Here is a 25,255-nt window from a genome sequence, read left to right as displayed (position 1 = left end):
CTTTTAAATTGTGTAATCGTTCACCACAAACTATGGTTAGACAGACAGTAATCATGTCCATCCCAGAAATCTAACTGTTATTCAGAGCTCTTTGTATAAACTCAATGTTTTATCTTTCATAGCTGCCATCAGGTAGTACCTTCACAGGTTATTTTGGTTGAGGCCAGTCCCAGCTGTAGAAGTGATCTGTTGACTATGAGAGCATCTTTAAGTCTCTGAATCCCTTTATTCTGGAGTATATTTTGGCCAAGGTTCAATGTCTCAAGGCTTGCCACAAAAGGCTAAAATAAAAAGAATCATGATGAGATAAAAATAGGTCACATTTTAATTTAGGATAGTAACACATTGAGCTCTCCCAAAGCCGAGATAACAAAGGCACTGAGTCGGAACCAGGCATAGATCAAGTACTTTCAAAAGTACTCAAGTACAAGAACAAAGGCAAAGGTTTTTGTACCATTCGTTGTTATGCCTTGGGTGGCTGCTCCATTGGCCATGGTGACGCTAACGACACCTGGACTCAGCTGATTAGTAAAGGTTACTTCTCTTGTTCTAACGGTTTCAAAAACATATTTTTCAGTAACAAAACAAAATATATCTTTTTTTTTTTTACTGGAATTGTATTCATGAGGGTTAAGGGTACACGGCATATTTTTCCAAATCATTTTTCTGCTGCCTCAATTACGTCAGCATCTTCTTTGTTTTATTGTGCAACGCTGTCAGGTAGTCGATGACAAGCTGGAGAAAGACAAGCGCTTGCAGAAATTAGATACATGCATGACCTATTATACGTGTTACTAGAAGTTCAGCATACAAATAAAGTGTGAATTTGTGCAACAGTCCTTGTTTAAGAAAATTTAGTGGCGTTGCGGTACTTTCAGATATAGGACGGCACCACTGAGCCAGAGTAACAAACACAAGCATGGAAATGTTCTCCCTTTTTACTGTATAGTACAGTCACGATTGGTCACCAAATCAAAGTTGTAAAAACTGCTTAGGGCCTGTTAAACAGATTCGCTTTTTTGTGAATGGTAACAACAACAGCTACAACCTGCATAATGAAAGTCACTCTGTAGCTCTTGAAGCTCAATTCAGCACAGTAGTGGGACACAAATCACAATCACTATTATATATACAGTATATTGTATTTGTAGTGTTACACAAGACACTCATTTGGGCACAGTGTTCTTTTCCTTTTTAAGGGGCCTGCTCTGAGATTCAGAGAGAACATTATGAACAACTTAATATGCATGCTTCTCCACATAAATTAATCACATAACATTCTGGGACATTGCCAAGCTTTAAATCCATGCTCATAATTACAGAGAAAGACGAATTAGTGAATATATTTGATTTTTTTTTTTTTTTTTAAAGGATTCACATTATAATTTAAGGTCATGGTGGTGGTAGTTGTAGTTATCATGAAACCTGTTTCTTAATATTCAAGACACCTTATGATCCCATCAAAGTGAACTGCACATTGACATCATCTAATCCTGTGCTAATGACAGTCCACTTGCAAACTTCTCACCTGGGGCTACATTAATTAGTATAATACCAACCATATTCTACATCTATAATTGAGTTGTGCCGTAAATCTCTTAGATCTCTTAGTAGCTATATGTGCCACTAACTATTTACAGTAAGCAAAAGTATGCCACACTTGCTATGTGCATATAAAATAACTCCACTTTTTATTTACTTTGCACACATAAGCTATTGTCTGTTTTTTGGTAAAGATATTTTCCAAGTTTTTTTTTTTTTTTTTTTTTTTTACGGGTTGTGTGCTCTGTTAAAAGGGCAATGAATGTATTTTACCTATTCCATTTTTCATCAGATGAACCGAATATCACTTTTCAAAATACAATAGGGATCTATATATGAAGCAATGCATAGACCTATTCAAGGTTTGTGACAGAACAATTTCTTCTCTGTACAGTAATGATAAAATAAATCATGATGTTCATCTCAATGCCGAAAATAATTCCATTATGAAGACTTTGCCTGACCTACATAGCCTTGTTACAGCTGCTGCATATTTTACAGTATATCAGACAGTAATAGTGGTTTGAACTGGAAAAGTCTTGCAGTATCCCTTTAAAACGCCACTAATAATAACCCAGGAATTAGTCATATTGCACCAATGAAAACAACGCATTGCAATCCCAATCTCCGAAGGACATAAACTGGCAGGTAAATTGGCGATTTAATTTATTCCTGGGCATTGTTTCTCTTTTTAAAAAAGTACCAAAAAAAAAAGCGAAAGGTTAATAACAGCCTTTCCAGTGTCAGATTCGACACTACCAGCCACTGCTCTAATTATGATCATTACAGTTGCAAGGATGTCTAGTTATCCTTCTTAATCACAGACTACAAGAGAAAACCTCCCAAACACATATCTATTATTTAATCAAACTGTTCGCATTCAGTGGCACTGAAATGGAACAAGTCTGCTTTATTTTCAGCCTGGATGGATCAGCCTTGAATGTGTACATTCAGGATGAAAGAAAACGGGCCCTTAATGTGTATCTTTTTGATTTTCAATCGCCATTCAAATGACAGAAGGTGTAGTTTATTCTGACAATCAGTGCATTTGAAGAAGAATGGATATTATTAGGGATTTTATATAAGAGCTATCCTGCAAGGAAAAGTCATGCTATTTTTGGTATGCCCATTGTTTTCTTTTTTTTCCCTGACAGCTAGCAGTGTACAGTACATCTGTTATGGCCTTCGGTGTGAGATTTAATATCACATGCAAAATGAAAAACTCCCAGTGATGCAACAGCAACAAACAGTGTTGTAGGTCATTTGAAAAGTCAACACATATTTGTTTTCTGAGCAAAATATCACAGCAATCAAATAGTAGCATGTCAAGGAATACTTGCAAAAAAAATAGCTATAGTCATTGCACATAATTTAAAAAATTGTTTTCATGTAGAATTAGATGTTGACCTCATGCACCACAAACTCTTTCTTGGAAAGACAAGACCGTAACTAACACCCCTTTGGTGCATGTCACTGAGAAGCTGTACTAGGTTCCAGTGACGCTAAACACAGAACCTAATCTCCTACCAACAAAATGCAAGCCAGTAATGTTAACAGAAGTTAAAATAACCCCACCCCCATTACGACCAGGCAGAGAATTTGCATATGCTCCCTGCAGTATTTTGGATGACACACCACCTCTGCAAAGAGCACAGAAGGATCTTTATTTTTATAGATAAAGGGTCAGAACACCCTATTCTCTTTCCACTATGACATCCCACCGGATTACATTAGGGCTCTCTTGTGTATCACTTTTTGTATTATCTACAGAGCAGTTGCCTATTCAGAAATGTTACAGTATATGTTTGTGCCTGTGGCCTGTCTACCTTTAAGGATTTTACACACAGTTGGAACCTGTTTAGTTACATCTCCTACTCACCAGAGTACGTGCCAGATGGGTCATGCCTTTGAAGGTTAGTAGGTTGTTCCACAGCACTAGTTTTCTAAGACCAGTCTTCTGTACCTTTAAACCTTCACATATATCTTCAAGACCTACAACAGAAGGTTTTGTACTTAAGGTCAATCAAACCACCGCCCTTGATACTGACTGATTTTATTATACATTCACCAGGTTATATTAGGAAGACAGGAATGAGGATGATTTGATCTTAAGAGAAACTGGACAGTTTAAAAAAAAAATTGACACCCACAATAGTTATACTATAACTACACTGTGTACAGTAACTGAATTTCCTTTTAGGCATGTTCTATTTCCCATACAATCCTGCCTAGTATAATAACACTGAATTTTACCTGTGTCTGATATTAGGTTGTTGCTTAAGTCCAGCACTCTAAGAGTATGGTTGTATTTGAGAAGGTCGCCAAGCTGCATTGAGTCCTGAAAGCTGTTGAGATCATTGTCTGCCAGGTAAAGCTCCTGCAGGGCTGTGTTCAACTTCAGAGCAGAAACTAGAAGCATGCAATCAACAGAAAGATTTATACTAAAATTGACACAAACTGCACTATTAATTACTGTACAATCCTTGATAAAGGATGTGCTATCAGCTCCATGCCTAGCCTTACCTTTTATGAACAACAACTAAATAAATACAAAATGTAGTGTAAAGTGTGCAATAAACAAGGCTTCTGAAAACATAATTTTTAATCTGAAAGTTAAGAGACCATTGTATTAGATGTTAAAAAGAGTTTTAGGACACAATCTGATTAGTGATGGCATTCCTTTGTTTTAGCTGAAAGCCCAGTAGTGGTTTTGTAGGGCAGCCACTCTAGGCAGCAACCAAATGATTACAGTTGCACGCAGAATGCCAACATTGTCATCATTCACAGTTGGAACCAAGTGGATTGATCGTTGCGATTGATTCAGTCAACTACAAAGCCTAGTCCTGCAATCAAGCCCAGCGAGTCGATCACAACAATCAGCCACTCTGGTTTCCACTGAGAGACGACACAGTGAATAGAGTAGGCAAATTACCTGCCAGAAGCTCAGGTTTAAATGGGAAATAAAAAGTCAGCATAGCTTCAAATAATGAAATGCTTATCATAGAAAGAAACTGCAACATGCTGGAAAGGCAAAGAAAGCTATAAAGGAACATTATAAAAGGAATAAAGAACTGCATGCTTTCACATTACATAAAATAGAAAGCATGTGTAATCAGGTGTAATTAAAGGGGAGGTCTCTCAGTCATTCCCATCTACTGAGAAAATAAACTCACCTAGTGTAAAGAGAGGCCTACCACTCACACATGTTTTTTCAAAGTGCAGTACAGCCAGTCTACTGGACTGCAAGGCTCGTGACATGGCCTGTGCAGGATACTCCAGTACGGGTATGTTACATGCATCCAGTCTCCACAGGCAACTGCTCTGAAAAACACACATTGGAATTCTTTACAAAGGTACAGCTGCTGCTCTAAGACTGCATCTCTCCTGCTTAAATCGGAAGGGATATGCATCATTTTCAAGACAACAGTACCTTTTAATTGCCCTTAACAAACAATTAAACAGATGTGTTAACATGTTAATAAGTGAAGAGATTATAAACAAAAAAGTGACCAGTAAAATAAAACAAGACCAAAATGAATTACTGAATTGAATAATAGAAGCAGATAGTACCACTCCTGGTAATAAATTATATCGGCACTTCTCTGGTCCTCAATTAAATGTAGCATTTACATGAACAAATGTGATGTTACCTGCTGTATCAGGTGAGATAAAGACCGCCAGCCCAAGGCCCCAATTCTTTTATTACAGGAAATGTTGAGGTGTGTCGCTGATTCATAATAAGAAATCATATCAAACAAAGCAGAGGCCCCCTGAAAAAAGAGTAAATATTGAAACATAATTAGTTTTTCCTAAATCAAACTTCCATGTTGGGGGGTCTTGGTTTAGATTTTGGCTATTGCAGGGGTTTTAGGGATACTGTATGTTGTCCTATTGTGAGATTCAAGGTCAGTAATTTGAAATTTAAAGATGACTTTCTGTTCCTCCTGCACAAAAGATTGAATTACTTGTAGTAATCATTTTTAGAATGGGGCAAGCAGGTCTGTTTATTCAATCCATTTTAGGCAACTTGCTGATTGGACTGTTACAAGAAATCACTAGCAGTCCAACTTTTTTTTTAAGATGCCTCTGCTAATGAACAGTTTATTTTGCATACTCACATTTTCATCCAATTCAGCCTCCTGCAGATTGAGAAACTCGTATTGTAACAGTTTCAGTAATCCTTCAAGAGATTCACATGCTTGGTAATCTAACCGTTCATCTGAAAAGCAATTCAACTTTGCACAATTACAATTGTTTGCTGCACTGTCAGACAATTGCTGATCTCAGCCAGAGTTATCTGAGATTGGGCAGTTTGGATAATGGTAGCTAAATGCGTCCTTAAACGTAAACAGTGTGACTTTTTAAATACTTGTCTGAAACTTTACAGAAGAGATAGAGTGTTTGTCTCGGTTTGATCTAGTTATATGCAGGTCGTGCTCAAGATTGTCATGAAACACCCCACCCCCCCCACCAAAAAGGGATAATTTTAAAAAGCTGCTGATAATTCTGAAACAGATGACTTTTAAACAAAGCCTAAAGAAACACTTTGATGGACACAGTAGTCCATCTTTATTATGAAAATATTCAAAGGACCCTTTCTCCTCGTAAACTCTTATCTTCATTGCTGGTGTGTGCACCAGATTGCTCCGAGCTGCATGTTGGAAGATAATAATTTATTCATCGTTGGCATATCATTTATAAAATGATTTTTACAATAATCACTTAACTGTGCCACATAAGGGGATCTGAAAATCCCATTTTCTAATCCCTTCTGCCTGCTATAGATAATGTACAGAGACTTAAAATCAGATGTCATCAACGTGTGACCAGGAAGCAAGAAGTAAAACAAGCGAGCCGTATTAAAAGATAAACAAAAACTTTCTCCTTGAAGATATTGAAGACATTTGTCAATCCAAATGAATAAGAAATCATACACTTTAAGTGCCCCTCAGTCCCTCTGATCTTTCGCCCCCTTTAAAAGATTGATCCCCTTATTAACATCAATAAATACAGTACAAATACAGCAAAGAAAGGTCCTCAGTAGATCAGGTTTGTATGTTTTAGGGAGGTGGTATAAAAATCCACCCAGATTATTAAAACAGGTTGCTGCTATGTAAAATACCTGGATAACATTAAAAATGAACGACATATGCACTTTTTGTATTGTACTGTCCATCCAAAATGCATTACAGTTCATACAGTATCTGTGTCAACAGCATGTTGCAAGCACAATGCATTAAAAAAAATGTTTGCAACTCAATGTTAGCAAGTGTGTAGAAAAAATGCTGCAAAAACATTCATCAACGCTCCATCGAAGCTGCTATTTTTGGCAGCATCCCCATGGAAATAAGCATCTTTCATTTGAAAAATAAAAAGTTATTTCCTTTTATTTATATTTACCCTAAGCCATTTTTCAAGTGTTTCCTTTTTAATTTGATCTATTTTAACGAATGTTATCTACAATGATGAAACAGAAGACAGCAGTGGAGGGGGCATTACTGTGTGAGCTAGAGCTTTCTTCACACCAATGTGGTTGCTGTTATTAGATGTATATTAATACTGTGGGGTGTTTATTAAATATATCCAAGATTTAATTTGACAAATATCTAAATCAGCATTTAGATTCACTGAAACGAAACCTTTTTATGACAAGATGTTTCTTCTTATACTACTGGGATACTAGTAGCATAACCGTGTCATGTGGCCCCACTCTTATGGTGTGTAATATAGGTGCATGTTTATACCCCAAAGTGGTAATCATTCACTAGTAAATTGATACTATTGTTGCTGGATGGGGTAGCTCACCAATTTAAAGTAATCATTTATATAAAAAAATAAATAAATAAATACTGTAGTTGGTTATCAATGGCAGTAACAATTTTAAACAGCAATTTGATTGTCTTCCCTTGCTCTCTTCTCTTTGTGTAAGAGAAACCATTCCCAGAAGGCATGAAGAAAATGTTTAGAAAATAAGGATGTTCAGTAAAAAAAAAACACAAAGCTAGTAATTACCTTTCAGATCTAGACATCTGACCCTACTGTGCAAATCTGTGATGGTCTGCAATGCAAAATGAAAATGGAAAAAAGTCATACTAAAAAAAAAAAAGCTTTTTAAAGAAATAAGAATATACAATATTTGCATGCATAGTAAACTCGGATTCATATACCGTATGTTATTTCATGCCACTTCTTAGGAGACTATTGTAGCAAACCACCCCCATCACAATTCACTGCAATCAATTAGAACTGCTATCCATTAATGGATACATTCATTATTCTGATTGGTATAAGCATTTTTGTTAAGTTGTTATACTTTTTAAAAGCAGTGTAATGATAGCAGTGACAGAATTAAAATGTAATAATAGGGTTAGTGACCTTTATTTTGTCCTTTTTATATATCATGCTGTTACTGTTTCCTTCGCTCTTTAAGGGTATATTAGCCTTAAAAAGCATTTCGCTGCACTTAACATGAATTAATGGTTGACACACTGATTTAAGTATGACACACAGAGGAGGTCTGGATTCCACGGCTCATTAATATCTATGCTAATGTGCAACATATTGAAACATTAAGTAAAATGGTCCTCATCTTTAACACATTTTAAAGTATGTCAGAAAATGTCCTTCTGTAAATTGCTTTTTGAACTTCCCTGGCAGTGATACACACTCACAGTCAAACGCCAAGCCCCCCACCATTCTAATCATCGCATGACCGCCACCTAACTAGTTATACATTTAGACACAGTGCAGCAGGCAGAAATAGTTGTTTCAAAAAGTCACTTTATTTTTATAACTTTTTTTTTTTTAATAGCATTTTGCTGTAGCCAAATTTATCAGCATCAGAAGGGAAATAGCAAAATTAAGTGATAAAAAGAAATAACTCAATTTCAGTCATGGAAATGCTTCTTCTGCACTTGACTTCAACAAAAGCATCTCTGGTACATTTCTGTTCTTCACCTTCTAAATCCTGGAGACCTGCTAGAGCTGTTTATATTCTGGGTGGCTTTGTGTTAAGAACTGTTTCACTTCAGGTTTTTTTGTTCCATTTAATTAGTATTTTTTAAATACTTTTTGGAGCGCTTTATATCGTAAAAGCTCTCAGGGGTTAAAATCAGCTGCACATTTCCTTTCAGCATCTTTTCAGCAATAAAGCATAAATTATTTAAAATAACACAACCTTTTATCTCACACCCTTTGAAGGCAGCAAATTAAAAATGTAAATTGGGAGCTAATTAATATGCAAATGTATTCATTCCCAGTTAACAATTAGCAATTAAACCTGCAGTGTCTAGAAAGAGCATAGACAGAATTAGTAACTTAATTTATCATTAACAAAAATGAAAACGTACACAAAATTGTAATTGACTTTCAAAATATTTCCACTATTTTTCTTTGTTCATGCATTTTGATTTTAAATTCCAGACACTGCATTCAGAGGATAAAAGTACAATATGTGTTGTTACCCTTAGAGGTTGCTAGAACATATCTTTTTAATTCCCATTTTTGTATTGAGTGCTGGGCATGCGATTTACATGCCCCCCCCCCCCCCCCCCACTTCAAAAAATCTGTCTATTATGACTCTGTGGTGTATTGCACTTTGCCTATAATAAAGTTACACATTTCTGTATTCTATATTATAGTTTGGAGTCTAAGTTAAAACAGGTTCAATGACCAACTTACTTTCCACTGTACAACAAGCCATACCAGATTAACAGGACTATCTATAGTGATTGCAAGTCCCTGGTGTTCTGTATCTATTATTCATTTCATTATTATCATCATGATTATTATTATTATTATTATTATTATTATTATTATTATTATGAATAAACAATAAACATATATTAACAAGCAAGTGACAAATCTAGCTATGACATGTTACAGGAATGAGTTATACCCTCATATTTGTATCTATGTGTTCTAGATTGTGAATTATCATCCCCCGCTGGGTATATCGTGTAGGCGGTTGTACGTTCGTACGTCACACTTCACATTTTTTCATTAACTGGAGAATCACTTATCCAATTGTCACGGAACTTGGTATTAACATTATTTAGCATACATTATTGAGAATTTCAGATTCTGGTGATGTAAGGCGGTGTCTGTCTGTCTGTACGTCAGTTTATCTGTATGTCACACTTACATTTTTGTAAATATGTGAAGAATCACTTATGAAATTGTGACTTAATATTTAATTGCTGATTCTTATTCTAAACTATTCTGTACATACTTTTGAGATATGTTATAGACGTGGCAGGGGATGATACTGACATACTTGCTACTATCAATAACCCTTTTGGGGCAGTCTATAAGCAAGCTTGAGCAAGGTGGAATTTCTGTAATAAGGTCATTAGGGGTGTGCAAATATGTTAAACCCCTTTCACATTGGCATGCTCTACCAGGGTCGTGACCTGGTGTCAAGCAGGTCTGCTACCCGATTTCACACTGCTTTTTGAAGAAGCAGGGTCGACCTGGGTAAGAAGCAAGTACACTGGATTGAATGTCGGCACAAATGTTGGTTAGAGCAAATGTTTCTTCATCCCTGCTGCAATCTGGCTCATAGTGTGTCTCAATCAACAAAAACATGGCTAAACAGAAAAAACAGAAATGTTCCTTACGGAAGTAAAACCTTCATGCAGGTGTGACTTCGTCGTCTTACGAATGGCCATCATGCATTTTGTCTCACTTGACCCGGGTCAAAGCGTGTTGACCCACATCCTGAGGTGGGTTGCTGCGTGGTTTCACACTACGCAGGATTGTGACCCAGATAGCCACAACCCAACCCGGGTCGGAACCTGGGCAGGAGCAACACTGTGTAAAGGGCTTTAGATTTCACAGTACAGTGATGCCATGGAACAAGTGATAATTGGTCCCTTAAAACTCTGAAATACCCAAGTGGTTCTTTAGATTTGGAAGCACAAGTCTACCCATTGTTTGGTGTGTTGCAATCCTGTTAGTTGGATCATGGGTTGCTTCTCTTCACAAATAGAATTGGATAATAGTGGGAGTAATGTATAGTAAAAAGAACAGCTCTAAAGACTGTCTACACTAGACAGAATGTGATAGATTAGTGCCTAATTATTTTGATAATTACTGGGAGCCCTGTTCACCTCTCTAACAGAGCTTTAGTAGTTCTACTGCCTTCTGATTTATACACAGTATTTAGCTGGGTCCAGAGAACCAAAAGCAGAACAAAGTAAAACATTCAAGACTTAAAACTTGACAACATTACAGGCTTGTAATTCACCGTGAGGCCCGAAGGCCTATGCTTAAATCTGTTATTGTTTACTGCTTTTATTAAGCTGTATCAACAGAAATACCGTTTAATCTACTTTAAACATTTCAAAGGAAATACCTAGGGGTACAATAAATACTTCAAATAGCCTATTCTCAAGGTACCCTGATTCAAAATACCAAATTTAATACATATGCTATTTAGGTCTCTTTCAATTCCTTATTACAAATTCACTTGCAGCCATAGTCATAATATTGCTCTGTTTAGCTGCTGCTTAACTATACATATTTTTCTACTTTATGAACACTACCTACACTATTGCATTCAAGCTTTTTAGCCGCTCCAAGATAATACAGTATGTTGTTAATGTAAGCAGTGTTAAGTCTCAAATTTTACGAAAAACAATGCTCTTTGATCATTAATTTATGTACATGAACAGATTAACTAAACATAAAAAATATGTATTTTTGTCCATGGAAACAGGCATTGTAGAAGTGTACTTCCACGCTACTTATTTGTCATTGCTCAAAATGACAACCATTTAAAAAAGCACCACAACTCATAAGTCCTAAAAGAGATCCATTAAATCAAATTTTAAATTGTCAACAGCCTTATCTGATCCTCATTACTGTGATTCATGCCATTTATACTGTACCTGGAGTTGTTCCAGTAACTTTGGTTTGGGTTCCACTTGGTGCTTCTCACAGCTTTGCTTATAGGAAGCTATTATCTCTTTCAAGGTGATACTGTCAACTAAAATAAAATAATATGATCATTACAAATTTATTTCCTGGTTCATCTCGTTAAGAAAAGGAACATACCTTGAATTTCCTAGATATTAAGTCATTCTGTGGTCATCCATACACCCCCACCCTCTCTCACACACATAAGATATGAAAAAATAGGGGAATGCAGATCAAAAGTATCATTTGAAAGTTTTGTGAATAAAGGATGCACATTTCTAAAATCTCATAATCTCATGAAGAAAAGTGAATGCAAAGTATTAGCTAATGGGAGAAAAGGTGCCCACAATAATTAGGACAAGGTTCACTGGTAGTTCCTATGCTTTATATCCACTAGGCACATTTCATTAGGTATAAGTGTTACCCTGCTGAAGAACACCTCTAGTAGCCACAAGGCACAGGAACTAAGGGTCAGGGCTGCCTTTCAATGTTTAACTCAGAAGCGATGCCCAGAGAAAATGTCAGGTTTAAGTCCACATTAGTTAAACCTTTCTGGAGCCTCCCACATCTTTCCTTTTAAATAAAAAGGCATTTCAAGTTGGAAAAAAATTGGCTTTGTGTTAGTATTTTTTTTTTTTTGTTCCTTGTTCTGTAGCCTTGGCTCAGCAGCCAGAAACAGGTATTGTTCAACATTTGTGTGTTTCAGTTAGGTATTGATTGGTACCTGCATATACATGTAGAACTTTACTGAACAGAGATATGTTTGGCAGTAAATGTAAACAAGCATTACAACAAATGGCTGAAAGAAACTTGGCGATAATGATATCTCATGTTTGTCAAAGAAGACAAATCAACATTTGGTAAACAGCAATATTAAAAAATTTAAAAAAAGCTATCCAGCAGCCTTGTTAATAGAAAAACAAGTTCCCTCTAAAAGCTTTAGCTTTCTGCCTTAAGTGTTGCAACCTCGATTTTGCTGATCTGACTGATGGATTTGAATTAAAATCTAGTAGCCTGTCATCACCTAAATTACACCCTCCCTTTTGGATACTGGCATCGTATGTGAGCACTCATAGACTGAAAAAGCAAAGCTGTGAAAATGGGTTGACGTTAAAAGACTTATAGTTTCCATTTATTTTAATTTTAGAGGTGGATCCAATAATTGTCTTTCAGCAAACCACTAAACAAGTGGCCAAAAGATTTGGTGGTCAGAAAAGCTTTTCAATAGCTTTTTCATGAAACCCTCAAAGAAACAATCGCATTATTTAATATTTCATTTTCAACGTCAAACAAACTTAAAAGATGGAGGCCCAGAAAGTTATAAGCATTGCAGTGTCCAAAAGTATTTATCTATCATCTATTTGGAGTCTTGTTTAGCCAATCAGACTCACCAAGCTCTGTTCACCCAAGTCATGTTTTAAATAACTTACTACACCGGACACATTATCATCACTCGCCATATCAATCCCGGACAGTAAAAATGGGGAAAGGAAAATAAGGAAAATATGGAAAAATAAGTACAAAACTCACCATCCCTTAAAAAGTCCTTGCGTTCAGCGAAGCCAGACACTATCTCTTCATCCGGGGGGAAGGAGACACGTTTCTCACCTCTACATTTCTTCTCAGACTGGGGAGAAGCAGTCAGTTCTGCATTGTAGTCTTCCTCACTACCTGTCATTTCAAGCTGTCGGTAACACAAGATTAAACCAGGCTCACTGTCACAAAGTTAACTTACATTTTTGTACGGCCCTTTTTTTGTTGTTGTTGCTTTAGCGCCACTCAAGGTCTGTCTGTTTACATAGTTAGACTTCTTCACTCCAGTGGGACAAGAAACTGTTTATACAGTAGCCAGCACAGAAATACCATACTGATGTTTGCTGGATTTTAACCAGGCTTGAAGATCTTGTTTCTAATGTATGCCTTCAGGAAAGATAAGCTATCTGGCCTGCTCTAATTACACTACGTCTTGTGTTTTAAATTTAGATAAATATCATTAAGATGAACATAATTAATATGAATAATAATAATTTTAATGCTAATAATACTAATATGACTACTACTACTACTACTACTACTACTACTACTACTACTACTACTAATAATAATAATAATAATAATAATATACCAGTCACATTATAAACCTGTTAACACAAAATATAAGAATCTTAAATGCGCATCATCCCAGTTCAGCAGTGCAAAATGCTTCCACAGATGGTAAATCTCCGAGGACGTAGGCCCATGTTAGGAACTGAAGTCTCTCTGCTCAACACTTTCGTAAAGCTGATATAGGATACTGTGCAATTCATTATTTATAAGGCAGTCTTCTAACGTGCATGTGAAATTCAATATTTCCATATCAAATAGCCAGATAAAAGAAACTAAAGCGAAGAAGGCATAAACTACATTTGCACAACACATCTTATTTTAAAGGCTCTCTTAACTAAATGCTCTAAGTGTGCCCTGGGTATGTACTGTGGAGATTTCTGGGAATTAGTTCATAGGCACCAAATCCTAATTATTAATATGAAGACACAAACAAACTCTTCAAAGTATTGTTAATTGCCCCTAAGGTGTAGTGTCAGTTTTGAACGTATTATATGCAATATGCAGATTGCATATCACCAGGGTGTGAAAACACCCCAGAAAGTTTCACTTCAAATCTTCTTAGGCTTTCAGTTGGATAAAACATTTCATAACACTGTGATATTTGCATGTGTTTTTGCAGAATGACGGCTACTCCAGTTCTAGCTGCTAAAACATATTATTGGCATTAAATGACCAAGTCCAACACTACACTAACATACTACTAAATGTTAATATTTCATGTCCATCTAATTGTAATCCTTTTTTTCTAGCAACACTGTTTCCATCCCTGTAGCTTAAGAGATGCATTTTCCCAACAGTGCAAGGTCAATGATTTGCTTAAAGAGAAATAGCAGGACGCTCCCTTTACCTGCTGCTCTGTATTCTCACCCCACTGCCTTCATGATAACCCCTGCCGTCTCGTTATGTAAACTACATGACGCCTAACTGTACATCTATACCAAGCATTGGGTTTCAAAACTATTATTTATTTCCCAGTGTTAGGGTATATGGTTATAAAGTACTGCTCAGTGGATTTACTGTCCAGGAATCCCATGACTTGACACATGGCCTAATTACGTGTCTCTACCGTCTTCTTTCAGATTAAGACCACCTGCCACTGTTATCATACACTTTGAACTTCTGAGATAAAATATATGAATGTAGACATAACTACACCAAACATTGACGATTACACCATATGTTGGAGATAGTATTTGATTGATGAGACAATCATAGTACATCTTGTATAAGCCAATATATATCAGATGAAAGGCAGACTGTAATGTTTGAAATATAAAGACAGTCTTTTAGATTTTTTATGGACATTTTTTAACAGAATTTATAGACCAGATATATGTTTGGGTAGGGTTAGTATTCTATAAACTATCCTATGGTGTTTTATGTTTTTTTTTTTTTTTTTTATGTGTTCAGAAATACATGGTTCTATATAGGACGTTAACTTTTGTATCCAGAGAAAACTTAAAAAAAAAAAAAAAAACTATTAGGGATCTTCTTTTTTATTTTAAACTCAAAGATACAGTACCAAGAATCTGAGGTTTTGTTATTGGGGTATCGCTATGGCTAGTGGGTTTAATTTAGCAGTTTTTTTTTTTAATCTAATTTCTGTTCTAAGCATACAGAAAGCAGAAGTAAAAAAAAAAAAAAAATATGGTAATACAATTCAGAAAAAAAGAAAGAATTGGCTGATAGACCTTCCCCGGGAGGTTGAAGTGAATTACTATTCAATTGTATTTCTTTAATAAGAATGCAAATCTGTGTGAGACATTCTCATTTCCAAGGGGCTTCTGTCAAGTCTTGCAAGATACAAAACAATAAACACTAAAAGAAGAATACATAGAGAAAGACGTATGGTTTATTTGTCACTTTTAGAAGCCTATTTCTAGATTTAATGTGTCTTAAACACCAAAGTTTAAGACACATTGGCCATATTATAGATATGTTCATGGATATTCATACATCTAACATATTTTGCTTTTCAGATAGTGTGCAATAAAATTATAAATCATGTATAAGAATTCAACCAATCACCGTTAAGGATTTCTCAAAATTAAAGCATATTGTGTGTACATATGTAGTCTCGTGCGTTGAACATGCTGCAGAATTCTAAAGTTTGAAGTTCACACACACACACACACACACACACACACATACCGCTAACAACTTTTACAACTTTTAGTGTATCTTAGTTTTTACTACTTTTTCTCTAATAATAGAAAATGAATGGAAAAACACAATATCAATACTATTGACAATAGTACAATATGGCCTTGACTTTTCACACAATTCATTTAAAGTCAATGTAATTTACTGTCCAGTATTTAATTTCTTAACCTTTACTCTACAGCAAATCTGAATCATTTACACCTGTTTATATTTCTTCATTTCCCGAGACGAAAAGGTGTCACATATTTTAAACAGTAAGAAGCAGTTTCCAAGATTCATTCTTGTTCGGCTTCTTTTTAGAAAAAGTAATAACATACCGGTAGTTAAACTTTCTTGAAAAAATATCACATTTACCATCTGCCTACCTTCCCACATGTGACCGTACATCATCATAGCCTCGTCTAGCAATAACATTTTACATTTCACGGACCTTTACAAAAATAGAACTCCAAATCCCAGACATCACCATCGCAAAACCGGATACTGGGCGCTAGCTGGCCAATAGTATCAAGCAGTGTTGGTGGGCTGGTCGCTAGTTTTCCTGCATGTAGCAGAGTGCGGGAAGTTTGGAGGGTCGCTTAGAAAAGAAGAGTCTATACAGCTGCCATTTGCTGTTAAATACTGCATTGGGATTGACTACTAAACAAGGTAAACATTGTCTAAATGGTAGTGTCTCTATATTAATCATTTGTATACACATATATTTGGTTATGAATAAAATAAAGGATACGGAAGTTGGCTATGTTATAGGCCGCTTGACTAGAATGTGTATACAAGTAGGTCTTGTTTTTTGTTTTTAGATATACCATGAATAGTACCATCCCTAGCTAATCGTAGTCCTCTTTACATTTACGAATTCGCAAACACTAGTAGTAACCGGGTACGTAGTGAATTATGACAATGGCCTAACTAAGTGAAAACGTTTTGAACATGAACAGTTTCTTTACAGTAACGTGTATAGTGGTGGAAGTGATATAGCAAGTTGATCTTATTTGCATGGCAATTACGAATTACTTCTGCCGTTTATAAATACAACATTTGTATGTTATAACTGTTATATATGTTAGTTTGGCTGCACCACCCTAGCGATTAATGCATCTTTACCATTGACAACCAAAAAATAAATGCCAGTAAATGAGTTGTTTTATAAACGAAAACGTATAAAATGTGTGTTTTTAGATGCCACCAAAAAGCAAGCCCCCTGGTAAAGCAAGAGCTCCTGCAAAGAGAAAGTTAGCAGAAGAGTTTCCACGAGGTGAAGTTCTGACAGATACAGCCAAGAAGCAGTGGATTTTGGGAGAACCAATTGGACAGGGAGGATTTGGACTTCTTTACTTGGGTATGGTTTAACTAGTTTAGACTTTGATCTGCACTGACTATCCTTTTCACAAACAAAAACAAACTCATGTATACAAAAATGGTATGAATTGCATAAGAAAGTTATGCAAGAAACATTGATCTATTCATTCTATTTTTCCTGCAGCAAATGAAAATTCCTCTGGGACAGTTGGGAAAGATGCCCCATATGTCATTAAAGTGGTAAGTTCAAAAATACAATCCATGTTCACTACTTTTAAATGAATTATGCCTTGTCTGTTTGGAAGTAACTTATAGTAGGCCTATGCTTTTCATCATTTATATATTTTCATATTTAAGTAAACATGTTAGTGTTTGTTAAACTGGTTTGAGTCACTGTGTCAGATAAACCAATACTGAAGCATGTGCCTGCAGTTGCTCATATACTACATCAACAAGTTCCATGTACATAGTACTTATGCAGTATTCAGAAGATAAGGTGGCTCAAAATGTACATACATGTTAGGGGTGGGAGTCTGGTTGACTTAAATTAACTTCTTTGTATACTCAATTGTGTTATTTCACAATTCTGTGTCAATTAAATATGCATAGGAGCCAAGTGACAATGGACCACTTTTCTCTGAACTGAAATTCTACATGAGAGCAGCTAAACCTGATCTAAGTGAGTTGATTTTTATTTTGGATATTTTGTATTAAGCATCTCAACAACCCTGTTGTGACACATCTGTTTTTAACATCACATCACTACTTGCACCTCTCAATCACATATAGATAGGTGCCATTTAACTTGTTTGACTACAGCCATACACTATGTGTATGGTTAGATTGTGTTATATGTTACTTTTAGAATGTGTTCATAAATTTTATGGTCTGCAGAGAAAAGCATTTTTTTAACTGACCTCTTTTACATTTTCAGTTGAAAAGTGGAGGAAATCTCAAAAATTGAAGTACCTAGGGGTTCCTAAATATTGGGGATCAGGGCTGCATGAGAAAGGCGGAAGCAGGTAAATATTGCTCAACTCTTGCACTTGAATCTTCATTAATGAATGTATTAACTTTAACCTTATGCATTCGTATCTGTTTTGTGTGTGTTCTATATCTATTCCCTCTGAAACTGTCATTTTGAATAGAGATGTTCTAGTCCCTAATTCACAGATGTAGACGAGACAGAAATTAAAGTTGCACACCCTTAGTCAACTCTGAATGTGACTGACTTATTTGGAAATGTGTTCAATGGCCTTTCAATGTGAGAGCCTGGGCAGAGGGTGTAACTGTGGCATCAATAATTAGAATATTCAGAAATGAGAATAGGTAAGTGACCATATCTTACTTCACTGTATTACAGTACTGTACGATATACATGTAAGCAGTTTTTCCATCATCCTCCTTGACCATCAAAATGTCATTATATCCATTTATAGAATTGAAAGACAACCTCGGTGGCTGAGGAAGAGTCTTCAATGCTGAACAGGAGGCTGCCATTGTAGATATGGTGGTTGCAAACAACTCAATACATTTGAGGGAGATCCAGACTACAATTATACAAAACCATAACATTTTTCAGAATGTACATAGTGTCAGTCTGGCAACTATTGACCGGGTCTAAGGATGAAACAGCTGTACAGGGTGCCTTTTGAAAGGAATAGTGAAAGAGTGAAGGAGATTAGGTTCCGGTATGTACAGGCAGCAGTGTGGAGTAGTGGTTAGGGCTCTGGACTGTTGACCGGAGGATCGTGGGTTCAATCCCGGGGGGGGACGACACTGCTACTGTACCCTTGAGCAAGGTACTTTACCTAGATTTCTCTAGTAAAAACCCAACTGTATAAATGGGTAATTCTACGTAAAAATAATGTGATATCTTGTAACAATTGTAAGTCGCCCTGGACAAGGGCGTCTGCTAAGAAATAAGACATCTGATTTGACAGACTGAGAGCTAGTAGTAGACTGCACACATTAGGATTGGAATAGTTTCAAATGTAATTAACATTTCTGAATTTAAACATGTTTTCACATTGAAATCCGTGAAGTTCTGGCTGCCACTGATTGCCCTGCTTTCTAGCTGACTTGTCAGGTTTTCATCTTTTTATTGCCCAGCCTGCCCATCTAAGTGTAATGTTTCAGATTCTTTAACTGCCCCTATACAGCTTAATATTTTTTGTCACTAACGTTCTTCGTCCCTGTCCTGATGTGGATCACAGATTCCCTACCTTTTAAAGAAAATCCAAAGGGCAGCATTGTACAATATATTGAACCAATTACTCCTTATTTGCTATAAGTTGGCGGTGGAGGTACTTGATAAAGGTGCTGTTCACAAGAATCTCTTGAAAGTTTAGGGCTGCTGCTAAAATATGCTGGTTTAAAGAGTACATTCCAACAAGTATTTTATTCTTTCAGGCAATCTTCTTTTTTTCTTTTCTTTCTAGGTACAGGTTCATGGTTATGGACAGATTCGGTACAGATCTACAAAAGGTCTTTGAAGAAAATGGAAAACGATTTAGTCGAAAAACTGTCCTACAGCTAGGACTGAGATTAGTAAGTTGCATGGCTCAAGCAGTGAGTGAAGGCCATCATAGTATGAACCACCACCAGTGGCAGAACTCATAGAAATCTATTTGCAGAACCTTACAATAACCGGACAGCAACACAGTTTACATTTGCTTATAAAAATACATCCTATACAAATCCCCTCATTAGGATGGCTAAAGAGAACAACAATGTCGCCCCATACTAAGTGATCATTTAAAGGTGATGAGAGCATTTGCAGATGTGTAATTTAAAACTTTCATACAATTCACGACTGAATTTGACTAAAACACATTTAACACCAGCAGTTACTTTCATTTGTAAATATTAGTGTTTTTTTTTTAAATTGATCACATGTTCAGTGTATCCCAAATATATTTATTTAAATCTGGTCTTGGTGCTTGAGCTAATTTAATAATGTGATTTTTTTTTTGGGGGGGGGGTAGGGGGGGTGCAAATCTGTTGCACATTTAATGTATTGCTGTGATTTTAAAAGCTGTTTTTCTCTTCTGGTGTTCTAGCTTGACATCCTAGAATATATACATGAACATGAGTATGTGCACGCGGACATCAAAGCCTCTAACCTTCTTCTTAGTTACAAGAACCCCAATCTGGTAAGTGTACTACTGAAAACAGTTTCCTGTGTATATTGATATAGATACCAAACATGATTTGTGCATAATATTTAAAATTTGAGAATATGTTCAAAAGAAAACCCCGGAACCCAACACTACTGCTATTTTACAAATATACACCAGCATACACTGCAGTGATGATTTTTCAAAACCATAGGTGAACACATTGTTCTTGTATGTTGCAGGAGATAGTATTTATGCTAGAATGATACCCTTTGCATCCACAAAGCAGAGATTAGCTTCAGTAACCTTTTCACTGTTATTGAGTTTTACTTCTGGGGATATGTGCAGTATTCTATCAGTATAGTTTATAGTGTTCAGTTTCAATAAATCCTGTAATCATCTAGATAAAGCCATTATATAGAGAGAAAATAACTGGCAAACCTCTCCTAAGGAAATAAATGTTAAAAATATTGAATTTGCTGATTTTAATAATGTAACAGCGGTGTATTATTAAACTGCAGTGTTTTAAATTACTATCCCGAGAGGAAATCTCATGGGATTGGTGGGTTTAGTTGCATTTCTTAGCTTGTATTAATGCAACGTATGTTTTGACTTGCAATCAAACTGTGATTTAATAGCTTTCAAGTAATAAGCCAAGCACAATGCAGAAACGTACTAACTGTTTGCTTTACTGTACCCAGGTTTACTTGGTAGATTATGGACTGGCCTATAGGTATAGTCCGGAGGGGGTCCTTAAAGAGTATAAGGAAGATCCAAAGAGATGCCATGATGGAACCATTGAGTTTACTAGTATTGATGCACACAAAGGAGTATGTAAGTTCTTAAAACAGAAAAGCGCAACAAATATTCAAAGGGTATTTTTTTTTTTTTTAAACACAGCATTTAAAACTGACACACTAACTTTACCCCCCCCCCCCCCAGCTCCATCAAGAAGAAGTGACCTGGAAATCTTGGGCTACTGTATGATACAGTGGTTGTGTGGGAGCTTACCTTGGGAAGATAACCTGAAAGACCCCAACTATGTCAGAGACTTAAAAATCAAGTAAGCCACATTACATTACATAATGCTGTTGTAATCTAAAAAGGGTCAAAATGCCACTACCATGTTTTTACAAGTTTGGTATCCTGGGTTTTCTCATATACACATTTACTTAAACGATAACTTCAGAATCTATCGCATGAATAAAAATAGTCAACAACTATGTAATAGTGAAGAGATATGTACATTTCATTATCATATGTATAACAGTCGATCTACCAGTGTATCGGGCTGGCAATTTTCCCCACACAGTTTTAAGACACACTCGTCTCTGTACTAACAGGTAAAAAAAAAAAATGATACCTGTTTTAATGTAAACTACATTTAAAAAAAAAAAAAAAAAAATGGAATTAATCTTAAGGTGTCTCGTATGTACCCCATTTCAAAAGCATAAATGACTGGATAGTTTGATAGAAAAAAAAATAAGTTAATCAGTCATTGATATAATCTGTACTGCAATGTGTAAACATGATCTCTTTTACTCAAGATACACTCTTTTTAAATTTTTTTATTGAATTTTTATTTATTCATTTAACAGGTCCAGATACAACATATCGGATTTTATATCTAAATGCTTCTCCACAAATGACACACCACGTAAGTAAACCAGGGAAAGTAATGTATAATATGTAATGAATGTAAATGATCAAAGACCTTGAGAAAAGACTTCTAGTTTAAATGTTTGTCACAGGATTTTAAATGTACAGTAAAAATATACTGTAATGTTGTACATTACACTTATCCTTAAATTTCTCGGGAACACGATTTGTTGTATGGAATTTTAATATGCACTTCAACTTCAGAAAGGCATGTTTAATATACTGTAATACAGGATTTACTTTATTTGTTTGAACAACTAACACATTGAAAGTCTGACAAAACTGTAAAGAGACCAAACGTAGATAACAGCCTTGGACCAAGAACAGTGATAGATGGTGATACATAAAAGCATTTTACTCTCCAACATATCCGTAATTCTTACTGGAATAGTGTGTGTTCATTTTGAACAGCAGAGGTGTGGTAATTTGCCTTTCCCATATTTTTTTGGTTAGTGTGGTTACTGTAGCTTGGTAATGGCTGAATATTATTTGTGTGATAATTGGTTTGTGTTTACAGTGGATTGTGTAATGGATGTTATAATCCTTGGCTTTGATGGTTTGATTTGTCTCAGATGAAATGATCGAGTATATGGAGGAAGTTAAGTCCTTGGAATATAATGACAAGCCTTCATATCAGAAACTGTGCACTATCCTCCAGCTAGGACTCAAGTCTATTGGCTCCAAGGATGACGACAAACTAGACTTCTCTATATCAGTTAATGAACTGGCATCCAAATCAACCAAGGTAAAAAAAAAAAAAATCTAATATTTGTGTATATATGTAATCTTGAAAGAATCAATTTTGTTGTAAATTTGTGGCTTCCAGACTGTGTATAATTAAGTACACACTGTCTTCATAATACTGTGGCAGGAGGTGTATGCTCAGTCCTATAAAATACAGTATTAACATCCATATTGCTTATGGATAATAAACACTGATTTTTAAATAGTTTTTTAATTTTTTTCCTACTGTGTAAAATGAGTAAACATTTGGTTAAATATCAAATCTCTCTTATAATACAAACTTGGGGCTTAAAACCGATAACACCCCTGCTACAAAAAAAATAATAAAATCGGTATATCCAGTAAACGCCAGAAAAACTTTCACTGTGAAAAAATAAATAATTCCCAATGCAGTCCCTCCTTCCTGAATTGTATCTTGCATTGATTCGTTCTGAATACTAAACCCGCTCCAACTAGAGTGGTAGGAAATTCTACATTTCTATTGGAGGACTGTAACACGCTTGCAAAATTTAAAACAAGATGTTCTTGCTCACGATTTAAAGCTATATTACAGTACGTCGATTGAGAGTATTTACACACACGCGGAATTTAAAACAGAATTGCAAATTGTGGCAAAATGTAAAGAAATGCTTACACACGCAAGAATATAGTGACCATAAGGATTAATTGTGGAAGACAGCAAAGGAAAGAAGGTACAATTGAAGTGTGCATGTACTGTCGAGTTACTATACATATTGTGACAAAAAACAAAACTAACCCAGAAGAATAATTTCATACAGTATATAAAAAGCGAAAGCCCCCAAAAAATATTTATATATAACTCTAAAGTGGCTCAAATAAGCACTGAAAAATGAAGAAAAACAAAATCCCTATATATAATTCTTCTAAAACAATTTTTGTTTGAGGGCTGCATCAGGTAAAATAAATATTTGTTTCCAAATAAATAATCCTAGAAGCTTTGTATAGGTTTTGTACTTTAATTTTCATACCAGTCTGAAGTGTCTGTTTATTTCTTACTAATGTATCACAAATCTGCTGACATGGTAACCTTGGAGTCTGAGTTGGCTGATAATCAGGCCGCTGCGCTGTACTACTTCAGTGCAGTTTGCATATGGAAGTTTTCACCAGGGAGCTGCCCTGTGCCAGCTGAGGGTCACCTGCCCACTGCAGTTATTGTATGTAATTATCTAGCCAATCTGTTCAACTCAGCAGGGTCTGGATGGTAATCATGAGGCAGCAATTGGCAAAATTGGGGGGGGTTAGTGATAGTTCAGGTCTGGGGGAAAAAAAAGTGTTCATTATACTGTTCTTTCAGCAAGAGCCAGATTTAGATTACAGCTTTTAAGTGCATCTTCCTTGTCACATGGGTTAAGAAATATTCCTTTCTCAATAGAACTCCTTTTCTATAGTTGCTCAGTACCTCACTGCATAATAAAAGGCCCTATTTTGTTAAGATTTGTGAAATAGATGGTATTGTTACTTCTATATTTTATTGATTTTCCAGGTTTTTGAAAATGGATCAAATTATATAATATTTCAATGGGGATGTTTATATTTATGTAGTGTACTGTGTGTACATGTGGAGAGGGCACTGAACTTTTTATTATGTTTCTTGTAAAATAAATAAGTTATTCTGCCATTGTTTGCAGTCTTCATGGTTATGCAGCCTTTTATCTTTAATAAGACGTCATAACATTTTGTGTTTTCTTTCTGTAGAAAAAGACCAAAAGAAAGCTTACAGAAGTGTCTGAAGAATCTGGTGGAGATCAGGAGGTCATTCCCACAAAGCAAAGACGAGGACGGGGACGGGGACGAGGACAAGGTGTTCCATCAAAAACAGGTGAGGAAGGAAACCCTGCCAGGTGAACATGCTCTTCTCAAACTGTAGCTTTAGGTGCCTGTAGGAGACCTTAGAGACCTATTCTATTTGTCTTGCACTGTATAATTGACAAATTGCAAATAACTGACCTTGGAAAATGTCTTTTGTTTTAGTTATTATTTCAAATTTTCCTATGTGTATTTTATGTATGTATATGTATATATTTCAGAGGCAAATGGTTTGAAGGAAAAGTCACCTGCCCCCACCAAAAAAAGATCATCTTCCAAAAAGATTCTGGTAGAAACCGGCACTCAGACTTCTCCTGCAATTGGAAGGGGAAGAGGCAGACCTAAACTGACGAAATGAGTGATTTCTGATGATTTTATTCTTTATTCTTCCATACCTTTTTATTCCTTTTTTTTTTTTTTTTTTTTTTTTAAGTTCTTTCTTGCTACGTGCTTGTTCAGTGAACTGTCACTTTGTATCCCTTGGGAAATAATAAGATGTTGGAATGATTGTAGATTGTATAGTCTATTTACAGCTGTTCAAGGCTCCATGAAATTGTGCTGCAGGGGCTATTTTCTTAATAAACAAAATTCTTAGAAATAATTACTTGTTGTGGCTGTTGTGTTTTTATTTTTTGCAACACATAAGATGTTTTTGTTGTTTAATAATTCACTATTCTGGTGTTTTGCTTAAAAGTAGCCCTGACTACTTGTCAGCTTGAATAGTTTCTTTGTTACACCATACTTTCAGTATTGATATCTCACTAGTTCTCATAGCAATTACATTACCGATATGTGTTTTTATAACCTGCTGCTTGAAGTACTAATATCTTATTAATCATTTAAGCCTTACCAACTTCATATTTTCAGTGTTGTGGAAA

General features: G+C 35.6%; 2 protein-coding genes across 4 annotated transcripts in view; one reads left to right on the top strand and one right to left on the bottom strand.

Moving 5' to 3' along the window:
- Positions 1–16,187, bottom strand: part of LOC117422536 (protein phosphatase 1 regulatory subunit 37-like) — a 35,018-nt gene extending 18,831 nt beyond the window's left edge. The window contains exons 1-10 of one of the 2 annotated variants that reach the window (XM_034928002.2): positions 16,095–16,187; positions 12,991–13,144; positions 11,433–11,530; positions 7,555–7,600; positions 5,661–5,761; positions 5,193–5,312; positions 4,716–4,863; positions 3,796–3,951; positions 3,422–3,534; positions 140–281 (exon numbers count right to left, since the gene is read on the bottom strand). In XM_034928002.2, coding sequence (XP_034783893.1) covers positions 140–281; positions 3,422–3,534; positions 3,796–3,951; positions 4,716–4,863; positions 5,193–5,312; positions 5,661–5,761; positions 7,555–7,600; positions 11,433–11,530; positions 12,991–13,138 — 1,072 coding nt within the window. In that variant the 5' untranslated portion in view covers positions 13,139–13,144; positions 16,095–16,187. Of the gene's footprint in view, positions 1–139; positions 282–3,421; positions 3,535–3,795; positions 3,952–4,715; positions 4,864–5,192; positions 5,313–5,660; positions 5,762–7,554; positions 7,601–11,432; positions 11,531–12,990; positions 13,250–16,094 lie in introns of those variants that run through there. The other variant, XM_058987819.1, reaches the window with a different exon arrangement.
- A 54-nt stretch (positions 16,188–16,241) lies between these two features.
- Positions 16,242–24,978, top strand: LOC117973960 (serine/threonine-protein kinase VRK1-like). 2 transcript variants are annotated; one of them, XM_034927841.2, is made up of 13 exons: positions 16,243–16,377; positions 16,909–17,068; positions 17,213–17,268; positions 17,638–17,707; positions 17,963–18,050; positions 19,470–19,578; positions 20,091–20,183; positions 20,849–20,981; positions 21,090–21,210; positions 21,746–21,804; positions 22,379–22,551; positions 24,267–24,390; positions 24,599–24,978. In XM_034927841.2, the coding sequence occupies exons 2-13, from the start codon at positions 16,909–16,911 to the stop codon at positions 24,733–24,735; spliced, it is 1,323 nt and encodes a 440-aa protein (XP_034783732.2). In that variant the 5' UTR covers positions 16,243–16,377; the 3' UTR covers positions 24,736–24,978. The 2 variants fall into 2 exon arrangements, with proteins under 2 accessions (XP_058843803.1, XP_034783732.2); XM_058987820.1 differs by lacking the exon at positions 24,267–24,390 and having other exon boundaries at positions 16,242–16,377; positions 24,599–24,757.
- The last annotated feature ends 277 nt before the right edge of the window (positions 24,979–25,255 follow it).

The sequence above is a fragment of the Acipenser ruthenus genome, chromosome 15 (genome assembly GCF_902713425.1).
Source record: "Acipenser ruthenus chromosome 15, fAciRut3.2 maternal haplotype, whole genome shotgun sequence".
NCBI classification, from domain to species: domain Eukaryota; kingdom Metazoa; phylum Chordata; class Actinopteri; order Acipenseriformes; family Acipenseridae; genus Acipenser; species Acipenser ruthenus.
Note: the sequence above shows the minus strand (reverse complement) of the source record. Positions and strands in the feature narration are given on the sequence as shown.

Coding starts and splice junctions, on each gene's coding strand:
- LOC117973960 (XM_034927841.2), top strand. CDS start 16,909: ATGCCACCAAAAAGCAAGCCCCCTGGTAAAGCAAGAGCTCCTGCAAAG. Junction 17,269..17,637: donor CCCCATATGTCATTAAAGTG/GTAAGTTCAAAA, acceptor AAATATGCATAG/GAGCCAAGTGACAATGGACC. Junction 17,708..17,962: donor AGCAGCTAAACCTGATCTAA/GTGAGTTGATTT, acceptor TTACATTTTCAG/TTGAAAAGTGGAGGAAATCT.